Source organism: Danio rerio, chromosome 8 (assembly GCF_052040795.2).
Source record: "Danio rerio strain M-AB ecotype USA chromosome 8, GRCz13ab, whole genome shotgun sequence".
In the NCBI taxonomy this organism is placed as follows: domain Eukaryota; kingdom Metazoa; phylum Chordata; class Actinopteri; order Cypriniformes; family Danionidae; genus Danio; species Danio rerio.
In genome coordinates, this window is record NC_141028.1 from 57687993 (window position 1) to 57703828 (window position 15836).

A 15836-nucleotide genomic window follows, 5' to 3' on the forward strand; every position below is an offset into this window, starting at 1 on the left:
TCTACAATACATTTTTCGGTAACTTAATTTTGATGGTCCATTTGAGTATTAGTAGACTGCCTGGTTAATATCTACTGATACTGCTCTTTCAACATTTAACTGACTAAACTTTGCAAGTGCATGTCAACTTACGCTAACCCCAACCCCAACCCCAACCTAACAGTCTACTTATAATCTAATAAGAATTAGTCGACATGTAGATGCAATGTAACTTAAATTCAACAACTGGACCATCAAAATAGAGTGTGACCTATTTTCCTACCAATATTTATTTATTCTTCTATAAAAGAATTGATAAATATTGATAGAAAAATGTATTTTGATTAAAAGAAGAAGTGTCGTTTGATTGAAAAAAAAATACTTTATTACATGGTATACAAAACTGTACACAAGATTTATTAGAAAAATCACCAAAATAAAGAATATTATTAACAATAATCTGAGAGAGTCCCCATAGTCCAATGTCCTTGTCATCACAGTGCTGGTCTCCACATGCTCAGTCCGTGTAAATCATACACATACGGCCGGTAAGGGGAGGATTTATAGACTGTCGCTAAAAGCGATGCTCTGAAAAAGTCCTCTTCTGTAGCAGCCATAGCAGCCGCATTTGATTTCTGGAAGTAGTCCTTGCTGTGCTCTGTGGTTAACTGTCTCCGTTTGGTTTTATATCTCCTGTTCTGGAACCAGATTTTGACCTGAGTCTCTGTTAGGTGCAGCGCGCTCGCCAGGTGTGTGCGCTCAGGTGCGCTCAGGTACCGCTGACGGCTGAACTTCTTCTCCAGCTCCAAAACCTGCATGGGATACAATTTGTTACTGCACTGTAAACAATGCTGGGTTCCCAATAATCGATTTGTGTTGGGGTTACATAAAGGAATTTGGTTAACTTGTTAGTTTTTTACTAATTTAAGTGGATTAAATGTAAATTAATTAAGTTGTGCCATAATTAACTCAATAATTGTTGTTTCAGCTCTTTTTATACAGTATAAAAGTAGAATTTTGAGTGTATAAAGGTAAAATATCAGATAGTTACACTAATAACTTTATTTTTTATATTTTATCCACAAAAAAAAATTCAAAAATCCACATCTAAATTATATATCTTTCCTCTGTAGTCATTTATTTATTTTTCCTCTTTTTGCTCACTCTCACTCACTATCCTTTGGCTTAGTCTGTAATTCATCAGGGGTCACCACAGAGGAATGAACCATCAATTACTCTGGCATATGTTTTATGCAGTGGATACCCTTTCAACTGCATCCTTGCACTGAGAGTACAGGGAAATGTAAACACTAATTCATACACACACACTCATACTTTTCCTCTTCATTTTTCCCTTATTCATTCATTCATTTTCCTTCGGCTTAGTCTCTGATTTATCAGGGGTCGCCACAGCAGAATGAACCGCCAACTATTCCAGCATATGTTTTTCGCAGCGAATGCATTTCCAGCTGCAAATCAGTACTGGGAATATATAATTTTATAGACCATCTCAATGTAGTTGGCCCATGTACATTTCCTGTTTGTTACCTAACTGTAACAAGAGTTAAATCAATCGTATGTTCACTTTAAAACAGCTATCATAACATTATTTATCAATATGTGGACCTTTTTGGATTCTCAGAAGCTATAGAAATTAAAAATGTAAAACAGGAAATACATTAGGACCCTTGTTATTGTTTACATTCCTTAGTCTATATGTGTTATATATCTGCTCTGTTACATTACTATCATAATTGTTACTATCTTTTTCCTTTATGGGTTCCATTTCTGTAGGTTTGTTACTTGCATTAATATAAATAACTCAATTAATTAGTGAATAGAGCAATAAATACCTGCAGGTGCGTGAACGCGGCGCGCGACCGCTTCTTTTTCCCGCCTCCCCCCGTCATCTCTGTCGACGACACAGTTTTACCCTCTGAAGTCCGACAAGTATCCGCTGAATCTGTGAAGTAAGTACACGATATTCAACTTTAACATGACATGTTTTCTCACAGGAAACCTGGCTTTTAATTTCAGATACATATCAGAATTTGACAAATATCTTGCGTGCCCTCAAATAATGTCGGGTTAAACTTCTCGGATAGTTCATCTGTAACTGGACAATGTAACCAGTTCACCTATAACAGAATGATTTACATACATTTTCTCAACCTCAAGTGGTTATAAACCTTTATAAGTTTCTGAATCCTCTTCAGTGTCAAAGAAGATATTTTGAAGAATGTTGGAAACCCATTGACATCCATAATAGGAAAAACAAATGCGAAGTTAATGGTTTGGGAAGTCCAGCTTTCTTCAAAATATCTTGAAAAACTCAATAGAAATTTGGAAACGGTGGAGGATAAGTAAATTATTCGTTCATTAATTTTCCTTCGGCTTAGTCCTTTTATTTATCAGAGGTCGCCACAGCGGAATGAATCGCCGAATAAGTAAATAAGTTTACGTTTTGTGTGTGAACTATCCTTTTAACGTGCAACTCGATTGTTTACATTTAACGTAAACTGTCAAAATATTCAAATTTATCGATAACATTCAATTTATAGCTTGTTTATTCTTAATATTTCGTTATAAAACCGTCTAATCTCAGAGAAACCTAGGAAAATGTATTCAATCTATTTACACAACAGAGTTCTGTAAATGTAAATATACCTGTTTGTCTGTCAGTGCTGTCGTCTCTGTCACTCTCAGCATTACAGGAGTCTTCATCTTTTTTATCCTCCTTTAAGGATAAAATGTCCTCTATGAAAAACGACGTTAGCTGCTTGTTAGAAGTCGCCATCTGTGCTGCTAAACTCCCGATAAAGGTAAAGATGAAGCCTCTTTCTCCGGGTTGGTAATTGTCACTTTCACTCTGCACAGCTCGACTGCTTGACTTTAAATAGCGCGTGTGTTTTTGTGTCTCTTCTGTTATTGGAGGAGCGGCCTGTGCTACGTCAGCAGTCCAGCTTCCTGATGGCTAAACCAGATGCGTTTTCATGGACCATCATCATGTTAAACACCAGACACAACTGCTGATTGCTCTTAAAGAAGTCGTAATAAGTCTATACACAGTCAGCAATGATAAAAAGTACACTATTTATTGTTATAAAATGTTATTAAAAAAAAAAAAAAAAAAAAAATATATATATATATATATATATATATATATATATATATATATATATATATATATATATATATACACCAACATTTTGTCTTTTTTTATATTGGCTTATTTGAAATGTATGCAGTCATTTATAGTTTTGTACTTTTTATGTATATGTTTACTTTTTTATATGCTGTTCAATTTATTATAGACACAAATGGCTTATATTATTAATACACAAAAACATTAAAAGTAATACCGTTTTTATAAACCCATATGCAGTAAAGATTAATCTCTAATAACACTTTCTCTCATATTTAAACACCTAGATTGTATTTTTTTTTAAAAATATTCTCCTCTTTAAAGGTGTCATGGTGGTGCAGTGGTTTGCACGATCGTACTGTATATGTTCTAAAACAGAACAACACCCGTTCTTGTCCTAGGACAAACACTTTGAATGTGTGTGTGTGTGTGTGTGTATATGTGTGTGTGTGTGAAAAAATTCCAATGTAATTTCTCTCAGACACTCATAAAAAATGGTTATATTATAAATTATTCATACTTATTATTCATTATTCAAGTTTATTCATATATTATAATGTATTATAAATATATCTCACTATTTTTACGTTCTATAAAATTTGAAAATATAAAATATTATAAAATATTTAATGCATGTAACACTATTTAAATCAAATTCTGCTTAAATATTTAAAAAGTATTAAAATAGTTTACAAAGTATTATACATTTATCGAATATGTTTAGCTATATGTTTTTTATACATTTCTATACAGCTTAAAGTGACATTTAAAGGCTTAACTAGGTTAATTAGGTTAACTAGAAAGAATAGGGAGATTAGGCATGTCATTATAATGAAAGTTGTTCTGTAGACTATCGATAAATACATACAGTTAAAGTCAGAATTTTTAGCTCCCTTCACATTTTTTTTCTTCTTTTTTAAATATTTTCCAAATGATGTTTAACAGAGCAAGGACATTTTCACAGTATGTCTGATAATATTTATTCTTCTGGAAAAAGTCTTATTTGTTTTATTTTGGCTTGAATAAAAGCAGTTTTTAATTTTTTAAACACAATTTTAGGGACAAAATTATAGATAGCCCCTTTAAGCTTTATTTTTTCTCGATAAACTACAGATCAAACTCTCGTTATACAATAACTTGCCTAGTTAACCTAATTAACCTAAGCCTTTAAATGTCACTTTAAGCTGTATAGAAGTGTCTTGAAAAATATCTAGTAAAATATTATTTACTGTCATCATGGCAAAGATAAAATAAATCAGTTATTAAAAATGAGTTATTAAAACTATTTTGTTCAGAAATGTGTTAAAAATCTCTCCGTTAAATAGAAATTGGGGAAAAAAATAAACAAGCGGTCTAATAACTCAGGGGAGCTACTAATTCTGACTTTAACTGTATTGCTTAAAGGGGCTTATAATTTTGACCTTAAATGGTTTTTTAAAAAAACTAAATCTGCTTTTATTCTAGCCGAAATAAAGCAAATAAGACTTTCTCAAAAGCAAATAAGACTGTCTCAAGAAGAAAAAATATCAGACATACTGTCAAAATTTCCTCAATCTGTTAAACATAAATTGGGAAATATTTTAAAAAGAAAAAGAAAGTGAAAGGGAGGCTAATAATTCTGACTTCAACTGTACATACAGTGCTCAGAATATATGAGAGCAACCCACAAATCTCTCATTTAAATTAATATTTTCTATAGGATGCTTTGCAGTATTATATTTGTGCATATACATTAGATTAGTCAGTACTGAAGCCAAATCTGGAGCTAATCTAACAAAATAACTTACAATATTGTTTCAAAAATTAGTAGCCAAAATTTAAGGAAAAGGGGAAAAATATTAAATAAAATATTACAAAATAATAAAAAAATCTAAAGAAGTAAAAAATATATAAAATTTTGTTGAAATTTTGTAGTTTGTATAGTTGTAGTTTGTAGTTTGTATATTTTTGCAACATTTTACATGAATTTAAATGTATTATCTTTTCATTTCTAAAGATGTGTGACTAAACTAAATATATTGTTTAATAAATATGTTTTGTTCAAATGAACATATATATATATATATATATATATATATATATATATATATATATATATATATATATATATATATATATATATATATATATATTAATCATATTCACTGAGAAATGGATAAAAATTTTCATTTTCAAAATGAGGTGTACTCATTTATGCTGACCACTGTATATATTTCATTTAATACTTAATTTGATGTATTTAATTAATTTTCTGCTTTATAGTTTCAGTGTTTTTGTATATCAATAGTTTTTACATTTTTATACTTATAGTATTGACATTTTATATTTATATACAGCAAAAACACCCGTTTAAATGCCTGTAAAAAGAGACACTACAACTGCATGTGCATTAGTTCAAGCTGACCTTTTTATTACTGTTACAGCGAGTCGCTCTGCCCCTCACTCTCAGTCAGTGGAGAATGTAGTGAGATTTATTGTGTAACTAGATATCAGTATTAGTCTCCTATCATCCCTGGATGTCAAGCTGGGGTAAACCCTGAGGTCCAGGGCACCGGGGTGTGTGTTCATAAGCAGAAGGAGGATCTGGGTGGCCCTCTATCCCATGGAGATAATGACTTCAGCACATTGGGCCCCGGCTCCTTCTCCTGACCCACACGTTGTCGTATGGCTGTTTGTTTGTTGTGCCCCTGTGCTTCTGTTTGACCCCATAGTCCCGTGATGAGGCCAGAGAAATGGAGAAACTGAAGGGGGAGACATGCTGAGTTTGAGATGGAGACAGAAAATAGAGTACGCTCTGGTCTCTGGAGAATGAGGAGTTGGCTTGGAAAAACACAAAAGCTGAGAGTGACTAACGGTACTATTGTCCACCGGCATGACCTCCCACTATCATCAGTTCTGAAACTCTTCTGTGTGTATCGTGAACACACTTATGTGTTAGTGGGTTGAAGTCAAAATTATTCACCCTGCTGTGATGTTTTTTTTTTCTTTTTCATATATTTCCCAAATGATGTTTAAGAGAGCAAGGAATTTTTCACAGTATTTCCTATATTGTTTTTTCTTCTGGAGAAAGCCTTATTTGTTTTATTTCAGCTAGAATAAAAGCATTTATTATTTAAAAAGAAAAATTTTAAGGTCATTATTATTAGTTTTTTAATTATTATACACTTATATAGCAATATATATTTTTTATTGTCCACAGAACAAAACATTGTTATACCATGATTTGCCTAATTACCCTTACTTGTCTAGTCAACCTAATTATTTTAGATAAACCTTTAAATTTCAATGTAAGCTGAATACTAGCATCTTGAAAAATATTTTGTAAAATATTATGTGTTGTGGCGACGCAGTGGCGCAGTAGGTAGTGCTGTCGCCTCACAGCAAGAAGGTCGCTGGTTCGAGCCTCGGCTGGGTCAGTTGGCATTTCTGTGGAGTTTGCATGTTCTCCTATGCGTATTTCACTATTTTTTATTTCAAAACAGATTACCAATATTAAACACTTTACAGTTCGTGTGGCATTAACTATACCATACAGTCTTGCACAGAAAGGAATAAACACAGCGATAGAAGCACTTAGAGAATGTACTCGTTTTAACTGTCACTGAGTTACTGACAGAGATAGAAACATCAAGTGTTGTTCAGTATTTAAAATACTTCTTATCTATTAATAAAATTCAGATCGTGAAATATGTGAGTTTAAAAATATGTATTTATATGTATGCCATTTAATTAGAAAAGTTGCAGTTTATTTATTCAATACATGGAAACAAAAAAGGCTATATATATATATATATATATATATATATATATATATATATATATATATATATATATATATATATATGTATGTGTATATATATATATGTGTATATATATATAAATGAAAATCCTAAAATCGCCTCTGCTGTAAGCCCTGGTGTGTTTTTAGTGATCATAAAGGGTGCTCTTGTGGGTTTTTTTTTTTTCGTCACAAAAGAAAGAAAGCTTAAGCATTTTTGAAGGTTTACCTCATTTTAACTGTTGTCATATAAACTTTGTATTTGAGATGTTTTTCATGATAGCGCTCACCTTGAATAATCTTGCTGTCTCTTTCCTACACACACATGCACACACAGACTATACCTGCATTCATCCTCTTCATTCTCGACCTCTTTGATCAAGTCTTTTTCCTGTTTGGTATATCTTCTGATGCCTATCTTAATTGCACAAACACATATTCAGTTCCTTATTTACACTGCGAGATACAGTGTCTATGTCATGCTTAGGCCATACAAAACAAGCAGTCGTAATTGGATGAGCATGTCTTGTGGCTGGTGTAATGCATCTCCCGCTTTCTCCGCTGACCTCTTGTCCCTGCACTAACACAATGTGGAAGAGATGAGTTGCAGCGTTTGCTTGTTTTGGGCCAGATGTGGGCTTGTTAGAATCTGACCCCGTCGACAGGAAGACATATGTCATACCTGCTGTTATGCGGACTAGACGTCTCATGTGTTAGCCTCTGTTAGATGGCATCAGAGTTTGAGGTCATTTTGTAGTGCTTTACATTAGGAAGATAACCTACTGTATAACTGCACTACTATGAAAGTTGGGGGTTGGGATCATTTTTCATGGTCTAATATGGAAAATGTAAATACTGTACAGTTGAAGTCTGATTTGTTAGGCCTCCTATTTATTCTTTTCCTCGTTTTTCTGTTTAACTGAGAGCAGATTTTTTCAACACATTTCTAAACATAATAGTTTAATAACTCATCTCTAATAACTGATTTATTCTATTTTTGTCATGATGACAGTAAATAATATTTGACTAGATATTTTTCAAGACTCTTCTATACAGCTTAAAGTGACATTTAAAGGCTTAACTAGGTTAATTAGGTTAACTGGGCAGGTTAGGGTAATTAGGCAAGTTATTATATAACGATGGTTTGTTCTGTAGAATATTAAATAAATATAATAAAACAAATAAGACTTTCTCCAGAATAAATATTATTATCAGGCATACTGTGAAAATTTCCTTGCTATGTTAAACATAATTTGGGAAATATTTAAAAAAGAGAAAAAAATTAAAAGGGGTGGCTATAAATTCTAATTTCAACTGTATATATATATATATATATATATATATATATATATATATATATATATATATATATATATATATATATATATATATATATATATATATATATATATATATATATATATATATTAATGGAAAAAAAATAAATCAAGAGTTTTTGATTGTTTTACATTAGTAAAATAATAATTATACCATAAAAAGTTTAATTTATTTTTTCACAATATTTTTGTAATTTAAATGTATAATATTAATAATTTATTTCAATGATTTTATTTTTCTGCACTTTCAGCAGATCTCAGTTTCACATCATCCTTCTGAAATTATTCTTTAAACTTTTATTTTTATTGTCAAACATTTTTGCTGCTCAATAGTTTGCAAAACCTGTAAGAGATATTTTTGAGGATTCACTATAGAAACATAATAAAATGTAAAAAAATGCATGGATTTGTTTTGCAGAATTTTAATTGCCTTTACTATCTGCTTAGATTATTTTATATCTTCTTGATAAGCACATGTATTAATTTTTTTAACCCTTAAAGTATTAAATGTTAATTGATACATGTACACTACCTGACAAAAGTCTTGGTAACAAACTATTTATATAGGCTGAATTTGAACAAACAACTTAACTTATCAGCCAATATGAATTGTTTGCAAACACTTACCTTAAAAAATTAGTAAATCCAATGAATATTTTTTTCAGTGCAGAGCTTTTTGAGTTGACTGTACACTAACTGACAAAAGTCTTGTCGCCTATCCAAGTTTTAGAAACAACAAATAATAACTTCTAGTTGATCATTTGGTATCAGAAATGGCTTATATGAAAGGCAAAGGCCTCTAGATTTTGCTTATTTACCAAAATAAAATATAATCATGCCTTGATTTTTAATGATTTAATTAGGACAGTAAGGTCTGACTTTGCTTAGAAAAAAGTCTCGTCACTGAACAGAAATAATGTCCAGTATAGAATATAAAGTCACGCTGCAGTGGAGACAGAAGAAATATTGTTTAAAGAAAGCGTTCTTGCAGGACTCCAAGAGTTCTAGAAGATTCTTTGGATTCATCTTCAATGCCTCCTCCTTCATCTTACCCTACACATGCTCAATAATGTTCATGTCTGGTGACTGGGCTGGCCAATCCTGAAGCACCTTTGATGTGAAACTTTGATGTAGAGGCTAAAGTATGAGAAGGAGCGCTATCCTGCTGGAGAATTTGCTCTCTCCTGTGGTTTGTAATGTAATGGGCAGCACAAATGTCTTGATACCTCAGGCTGTTGATGTTGCCATTCACCCTGCAGATCTTTCACACAGCCCCACACTGAATGTAACCCCAAACTATGTTTTTTCCTTCACCAAACTTCACTGATTTCTGTGAGAATCTTGGGTCCATGTTGGTTCCAATAGGTCTTCTGCAGTATTTGTGATGTTTGGGATGCAGCTCAACAGATGATTCATCTGAAAAATTTACGATTTGCCCCTTTTCTATGATCAACTATGTCAAGTTATTATTTGTTGCTTTTACAACTGCGATTGACGACAAGACTTTGTCAGGTAGTGATTTGAGTTTTGCATATATTATATTATATTATATTATATTATATTATATTATATTATATTATATTATATTATATTATATTATATTATATTATATTATATACATTTTTTGCTCTGCAAAATAGGTTTTAGTACTTTAAACCGAAATGTTAAACTTTGTTATTTTAGACAGTTTTTACTCTAATTACTTTCAATTTGATTTGAATCAGAATAAGTCAAAGCTTACTATATTAGTGAAGAGTAACAGTAGAATGGATGAAGCTTAATTGAAATAAATACATAATAAATAAATTGATATAGCCTTAAAAAGTAGATTTTCTCCAATATTTGCATAGTTAGTTGAGTGGTGCCCTCTTGTGGCCGAAAATCCTCTTTTAGTTCTAAATTTCTGATGAATTAAACATACACTACTAAAAAGAAAAAGGTTATTTTGTGGCCACAATGCCTCCATGAAGAATCTTCAACATTCATGGAACCTTTTCATTGCATAAACATTTCTATATAGTGGAGAAAATACTATTTGAATTTTTAAAAATGGTTATTTAAAAGACTTTTTTTTTTAGAGTTTACAATGACTTCACATTTTTGGATGTCTCTTCTGCCGATTCATCCTAGAATTAAGACAGTTCTTCCCAGAAGGACAGTAGCCATTGAATGCCTGTTATGATAGTGTATCGTGGTAACTCTTACGTATACCTCAAAATATTGCCTCAGCTGCAGTTTATCTTCTGTCGATGAAATAAAAATGTCCTCACTGATGCCTGTCATTAGGTTTGACTGGGATCTAGTTTGTGTTGGCTGAAACTCACATATGAAGTAATGAAGAAACTTGTCATCAACATGGAAAAAGCTTGCACCCACAGATCTGTTGTTCTTTGTGTAGATCAGTGTGACTGTTTTGTTAAGGTGGTACAATACTCCATACTGTTTTTCCATCAGTTTATTGTTCATGTTTAGAGAAAAGTTATTTGTCAAGTTATTCTTACACTTGGTTAAAGGATTAATTAGCTGTTATGCATGAAATTGTAGTTATTTATCAAACTTTTCCCAAGTGATGTTAACCAGACCAAGGACATTGTCATTGTCTTTTTTCTATAATTGTTTGCTTCTGGAGAAAATCTAATTTCTTTTAGTTTTACTGAAATTAAGCAGTTTTCTTCACTGCTTTTCTTAAGTCAGTATTATTAACTCGCTTAAGATTAGCTCCCTTGTCCGATGACTCACCTATTACATCTAGTTAAGCCTTTGAATTGCTATTTAATATGAATAGTATTTTACAAAACAACTAGTGAAATATTATGTCATGCCATCTAGACAAAGACGAATATATTCGTTTTTGAAAATAATTATTCATTCATTCATTCATTTATTTTTCCTCTGCTTAGTCTCTTATGTATCAGGGGTTGCCACAGCGGAATGAACCGCCAGCTATTCCAGCATATGTTTTATGCAGCGGTAACCCTTTCAGCCGCATTAGTATACAAATTACAAATTCAGAAACGTTTATAATAAAAATAAGACCATTTACCATAAAAATATGAAGGAGCACCAACTCTTATGTTCATGGTGTCTGTTTTTCGATGGCAATGAGTTGCTTTTGAGAACGTCTTTATGTAACTGGATTTTTCAAACAGCAGAGGGAGCCACAAGACAGCATTTTATATCATACTTGAAAATTTAACTACTTTAACATGAGGCACTTCAGGTTGCTCATTTAGTACTTTTTTTTTTCTTTTCACTTCCAAGGTGACACGGTGGCTCAGTGGTTAGCACTGTCGCCTCACTACGAGAAGGTGGCTGGTTCGAGTCCCAGCTGGGCCAGTTGCCATTTCTGTGTGGAGTGTGCATGTTCTCCTTGTTTTGGCATTGGTTTTCTCCAGGTGCTCCGGTTTCTCATGTCCGAAGACATGCGCTATAGATTATTTGAATAAAATAAATTGGCCGTAGTGTGTGTGTGTGTGTGTGTGTGTGTGTGAGAGAGAGAGAGAGAGAGAGAATGAGTGTGTATGGGTGTTTTCCAGTACTGGGTTGCAGCCGGAAGGGCATCTACTGTGTTAAACATGATGGATAAGTTAGGAAAATAAATAAATGGTTAAACCAGTCTAAATTTGTGAAACTTACACTGACATTTTTAATGTAAATATTAAGTGTAAGTGCAATGTTTGGACTTTTATGGCACTATATATACACTAGGGTGTGAATTACACTGTAAAAAGATCAATAAATTAACAGTTTTCCATATTTTGTAATGAATGTTTTTAGAATTTTTCCCCCATTTATGCTTTAGAATGGCATTGTGACATTAATCTTTCTTCCAACAACTTTTAACCTTAAAAAGGTCCAAAAAAAGTTACTTTTATTAACATTTTTAATTGTTCAAACTGAAATATTGTCTGGGTTGGTGTTGTATATTACACTACAAAACCTTGTAATAAGCTGCTAGTACATTTTCAGTATTTATTTCTCTATACAGTATATCTTATTTACTTCTAAAATGTTAAGAAAAGTTACTATGTTAATCTTCAGAGTTGAATTTTGAACATCAAAAGCTGACACAACCGTGAATAAATGGAAAACACAAAACTGTTAATTATAGTTTTTCCCAATTATTTACGCACATTTTCTGAAAGTATGTCTCATATTGTCAGAACTCTACACACAAATAAACACACACACACACACATTGGGCCAAACCCTTCAATTGTCCTGCAAAATGAAACTTTACTTTCAAAACAATGTAAATTCTTCTCAAAATGGTATTTTGTTTTCAAATGACACACACAAACCACCACATGAATAGACATTTATAAGAACCGGTTGATCACTGATTTGCTTAATATAAAACACTAACACTTCTCCATTTTTCATATTGACTTTCTGTAAGCCTTTTTCTGTTCAGTGTTACACTTACTACAGACAGTACATAGGCCTACATAAGTACATTGTGAAATATTTCAGAATATTGTTTTTATACAAAACACACAAATACATGGTACCAAATATATTTTACTGTATATTTTTCACACAAAAACAGCGTACATAGTGTGGATTTCAGCCCAACAGTTTCAATCTCCAGGCACAAAAAAAAAATCCTCAATAGGTTTGATGAATGGAGAATATAGAGGGAGACAAATAACTAAAAAACGTGGGTGGGCAGTGAACCAGTTATGAACCAGATGAACTCTGATTTCTAAATATGTGTTACAGGTGGTTACCTATGTGATGAGTTAGTGTACAAAGTAGGGCGACTGACTTTACAATTTTGAATGACAGTGTGTTCCTTGTAAAAACAACAGATTTTCTGCATGAAAATTGTGCCAAATGCAGAGAATTGTGAGTAGTGTTTTGAAAAAAAGTGTGTTTTAAACCTGCCATGTGTGTGTAAAGCCTGAATTGTGCTTGTAGTTTAGCAGAAATGGTTCAGGGGGTTGGTGCATCTGCTACATGTTGTAGTTATTGTGTCTGAATTACAAGTAATTGTGTGTAAACAACTAAGAAAAACTGTAAAAGATTATACTGTAAGAGAATATATATATATATATATATATATATATATATATATATATATATATATGTATATATATATATATACATATATATATTTATTTTTAATTTTTTTTTAACAGCGTACAAAGGTGCTTGATTTAAAATGAATGATGCTTTAATAGTTTAATGAATGGCCCTTGAATCTGGTGTCCATGAAAGAGTGGGAAGCCTGTAGGAACTTTTAAAAATTTTGTTATACTAATAAAGATCACAATGCTCAATTTTAAGTGATAATCAGGCTGTATTTGTTGAGTGTAGCAACCCGTGTGTTATAGAGCAACATGAGGTAATGCTTGTCTTTGGTGATTCAGTCCCGGACTGTTGTTTTCGCATGTGACGTGACTGGTCGAGGCAGAAAAGCTGGCAGACGAGACAGATAAAGCGCAGACACAGACAGCAGGGTGAAAGCTTGAGTGACAGAAGCTCCTCATTCCTGCTGGTGATCCCTGAACAAACAACAGCGATTCGCTCCGGGCAAAAGAGCCGCTTCTGTTTGCCACATTGCTCAGATTTAAACAAAACATTCTAGTATTATACAGAGTTATTTATTTATTTTCAGTCTGACTGATTCATGGAAGAATTTCTGATGCTAGAAAGTGTCCTAACAAGAGAACTCAGTGCTAAGAGGAATGCAATGATGTCAATGAAAAAAAAAAGTGTTTAGACAGTAATTTGAACATGATTTGATTTTATATATATATATATATATATATATATATATATATATATATATATATATATATATATATATATATATATATATATATTACAGAACAAACCATTGTTGTAACTTGCCTAATTTACCTAATTAACCTATAAATCTATTGAATCAGAATACTAGTATAGTGTAAAATATTATGTCATGCCATCAGAAATTAGTTATTAGAAATTATTTGTTAAAACTATTGTTTAAAACATAATTAAATTTTATAGGAAATTAAGAATACAGTAAATGATGTATATGTGTGAAGTATGTTTTAAGTGTACTTCAAATATTAATTGCCAAATATTAATGCCCAAAAAATGCACATAAAATCCTTTATAATTTTAAGCGGAGTGTGTTAAAAAAATAGCTGAACTCAATGAGAGAATGCGCTCACTATTAACGCATTGAAGAAAAGAATAAGGCGATCCTCTCAATGTCTCAATGGACAGTGATTTTACGCAACTAATAAGTCAAAAAGTACAAAAGCAGCAAACACATTGCATTAAACTTTCATTAATCTGTATATTTGGCATGCATAAAGTCAGGAGGTTCAACTTTATCCTAAATTATAACTTGTGTGTGTGTGTGTGTGTATGTGTGTGTGTGTGTGTGTGTGTGTGTGTGTGTGTGTGTGTGTGTGTGTGTTTAATTAATGAAGGTTATACAATGCATTGTTAAGCGCAGAGCTCCTAAACTAAAAAAAGAAAGAGAAATAGAAGAAAAATCCTGCAAATTCTTCAAGCCTTAGCCAGGTCAGAAAATGTAACACAATGCATTACTTATCATAAAAGTAACTAAGTAATGCAAATGGTTACTTTTTTGGGGAATAACTCAATATTGTAACGCGTTGCTTTTAAAATCAGAATCAGAATGCGCTTTATTTGCTAAATGTGCACAAACTCACAAGGAATTTTTTGTGTCTTTTTCAGGAGCTCCGGATACATACAGTGCATGCATATCAACACAAGAACACAGAATTACATTTAAATAAGGCAAGGCAAGTTTATTTCCATAGCACATTTCATAAACCGTGATCATTCAAAGTGCCTTACATAAACAGTAATAAAAGAGACTAGTGTAAGAAAATAAAAACAAATGATAAATAAAAACAAATTAAAATGTGTTAAAACAGGTTTTAATAGAATGAAAAAGAAAGGAAAGACATAATAGTGATCATAGTGCCATCTGGTAAGCCTCGTTTCCACTGCACATGACAAGCGACAGACCGGAAGTCATTCATTTCCAATGGAGAGCAGTCCGGGAGCTGCGTGGAGTTTCGATCACCTCCGTATGCGGAAAATTCGGATCCGAATTGAGCTGCGGATCCGTTGAAATATTTGAACTCCTGCGACTAGAACGTATGCGACCTGCCGACCGGATATGATGTATTCCAGTGTTGTACAAGCAGATCCGTGCGCGTGAGATGAGAAATAGGAGTTTATTTTGGTTATTTTTTTAAATTTATGAAAAGTCTATATTAAAAAAAAAACTTTTTTCTTCATAAATGTAAGTGATAAAGTAATAAAACATTTTTTTTTATGTCGTCTCCACATTCCCTCCGATATTTTAGCGGTCTATGAGTGTCTGCCATTCATTCATGTATTAAAACATGTAAACGCACAGAGAATAAAGGCTCTTGCTTTTGCACACCTTTATTTCGGCTTTAGACGTAGCACAGTGCTCATTCAGTAAAGGCATAGCTGAGCAGATGTGTTTTAGGTCTTGATTTGAATGTGCCTAATGTTGGAGCACATCTGATCATTTCTAGAAGGGACAGTAGCTGAAGGCGGATCCACCCTGCTTTGACTGAACTCTTGGAATTTCTAACTT

The 15836-nt window shown here is 32.3% G+C and overlaps 2 protein-coding genes and 1 long non-coding RNA gene across 6 annotated transcripts in view; 1 reads left to right on the top strand and 2 right to left on the bottom strand.

Moving 5' to 3' along the window:
- Positions 1-15836, bottom strand: part of LOC147842882 (uncharacterized) — a 797275-nt gene that overhangs the window by 664756 nt on the left and 116683 nt on the right. The window lies entirely within an intron of this gene.
- The window catches only part of rhobtb2a (Rho related BTB domain containing 2a), a 294371-nt gene that overhangs the window by 29679 nt on the left and 248856 nt on the right, over positions 1-15836 (top strand). Inside the window, exons 1-3 of one of the 4 annotated variants that reach the window (XR_015498434.1) lie at positions 1900-1949; positions 2724-2801; positions 14936-14998. The gene's annotated coding sequence lies outside the window, so the exon portion shown is untranslated. Of the gene's footprint in view, positions 1-1899; positions 1950-2543; positions 2802-5835; positions 5979-11500; positions 11635-14935; positions 15004-15836 lie in introns of those variants that run through there. The other 3 variants (XM_087265431.1, XM_087265429.1, XM_087265430.1) reach the window with 3 other exon arrangements.
- On the bottom strand, positions 342-2863 carry nkx3-1 (NK3 homeobox 1). Its single transcript, NM_001386325.1, has 3 exons — positions 2647-2863; positions 1833-1942; positions 342-791 (listed from the first exon to the last, which is right to left on the bottom strand). The coding sequence occupies exons 1-3, from the start codon at positions 2774-2776 to the stop codon at positions 474-476; spliced, it is 558 nt and encodes a 185-aa protein (NP_001373254.1). The 5' UTR covers positions 2777-2863; the 3' UTR covers positions 342-473.

Bases quoted from the DNA above. Each gene is read 5' to 3' on its own strand.
- nkx3-1 (NM_001386325.1), bottom strand. From the start codon at position 2,776: ATGGCGACTTCTAACAAGCAGCTAACGTCGTTTTTCATAGAGGACATT. The intron at 1,943-2,646 runs GTATATTTACAT...CTTACTTCACAG, and splicing joins CAGCACTGACAGACAAACAG to ATTCAGCGGATACTTGTCGG. The intron at 792-1,832 runs GTATTTATTGCT...TATCCCATGCAG, and splicing joins CCGCGTTCACGCACCTGCAG to GTTTTGGAGCTGGAGAAGAA.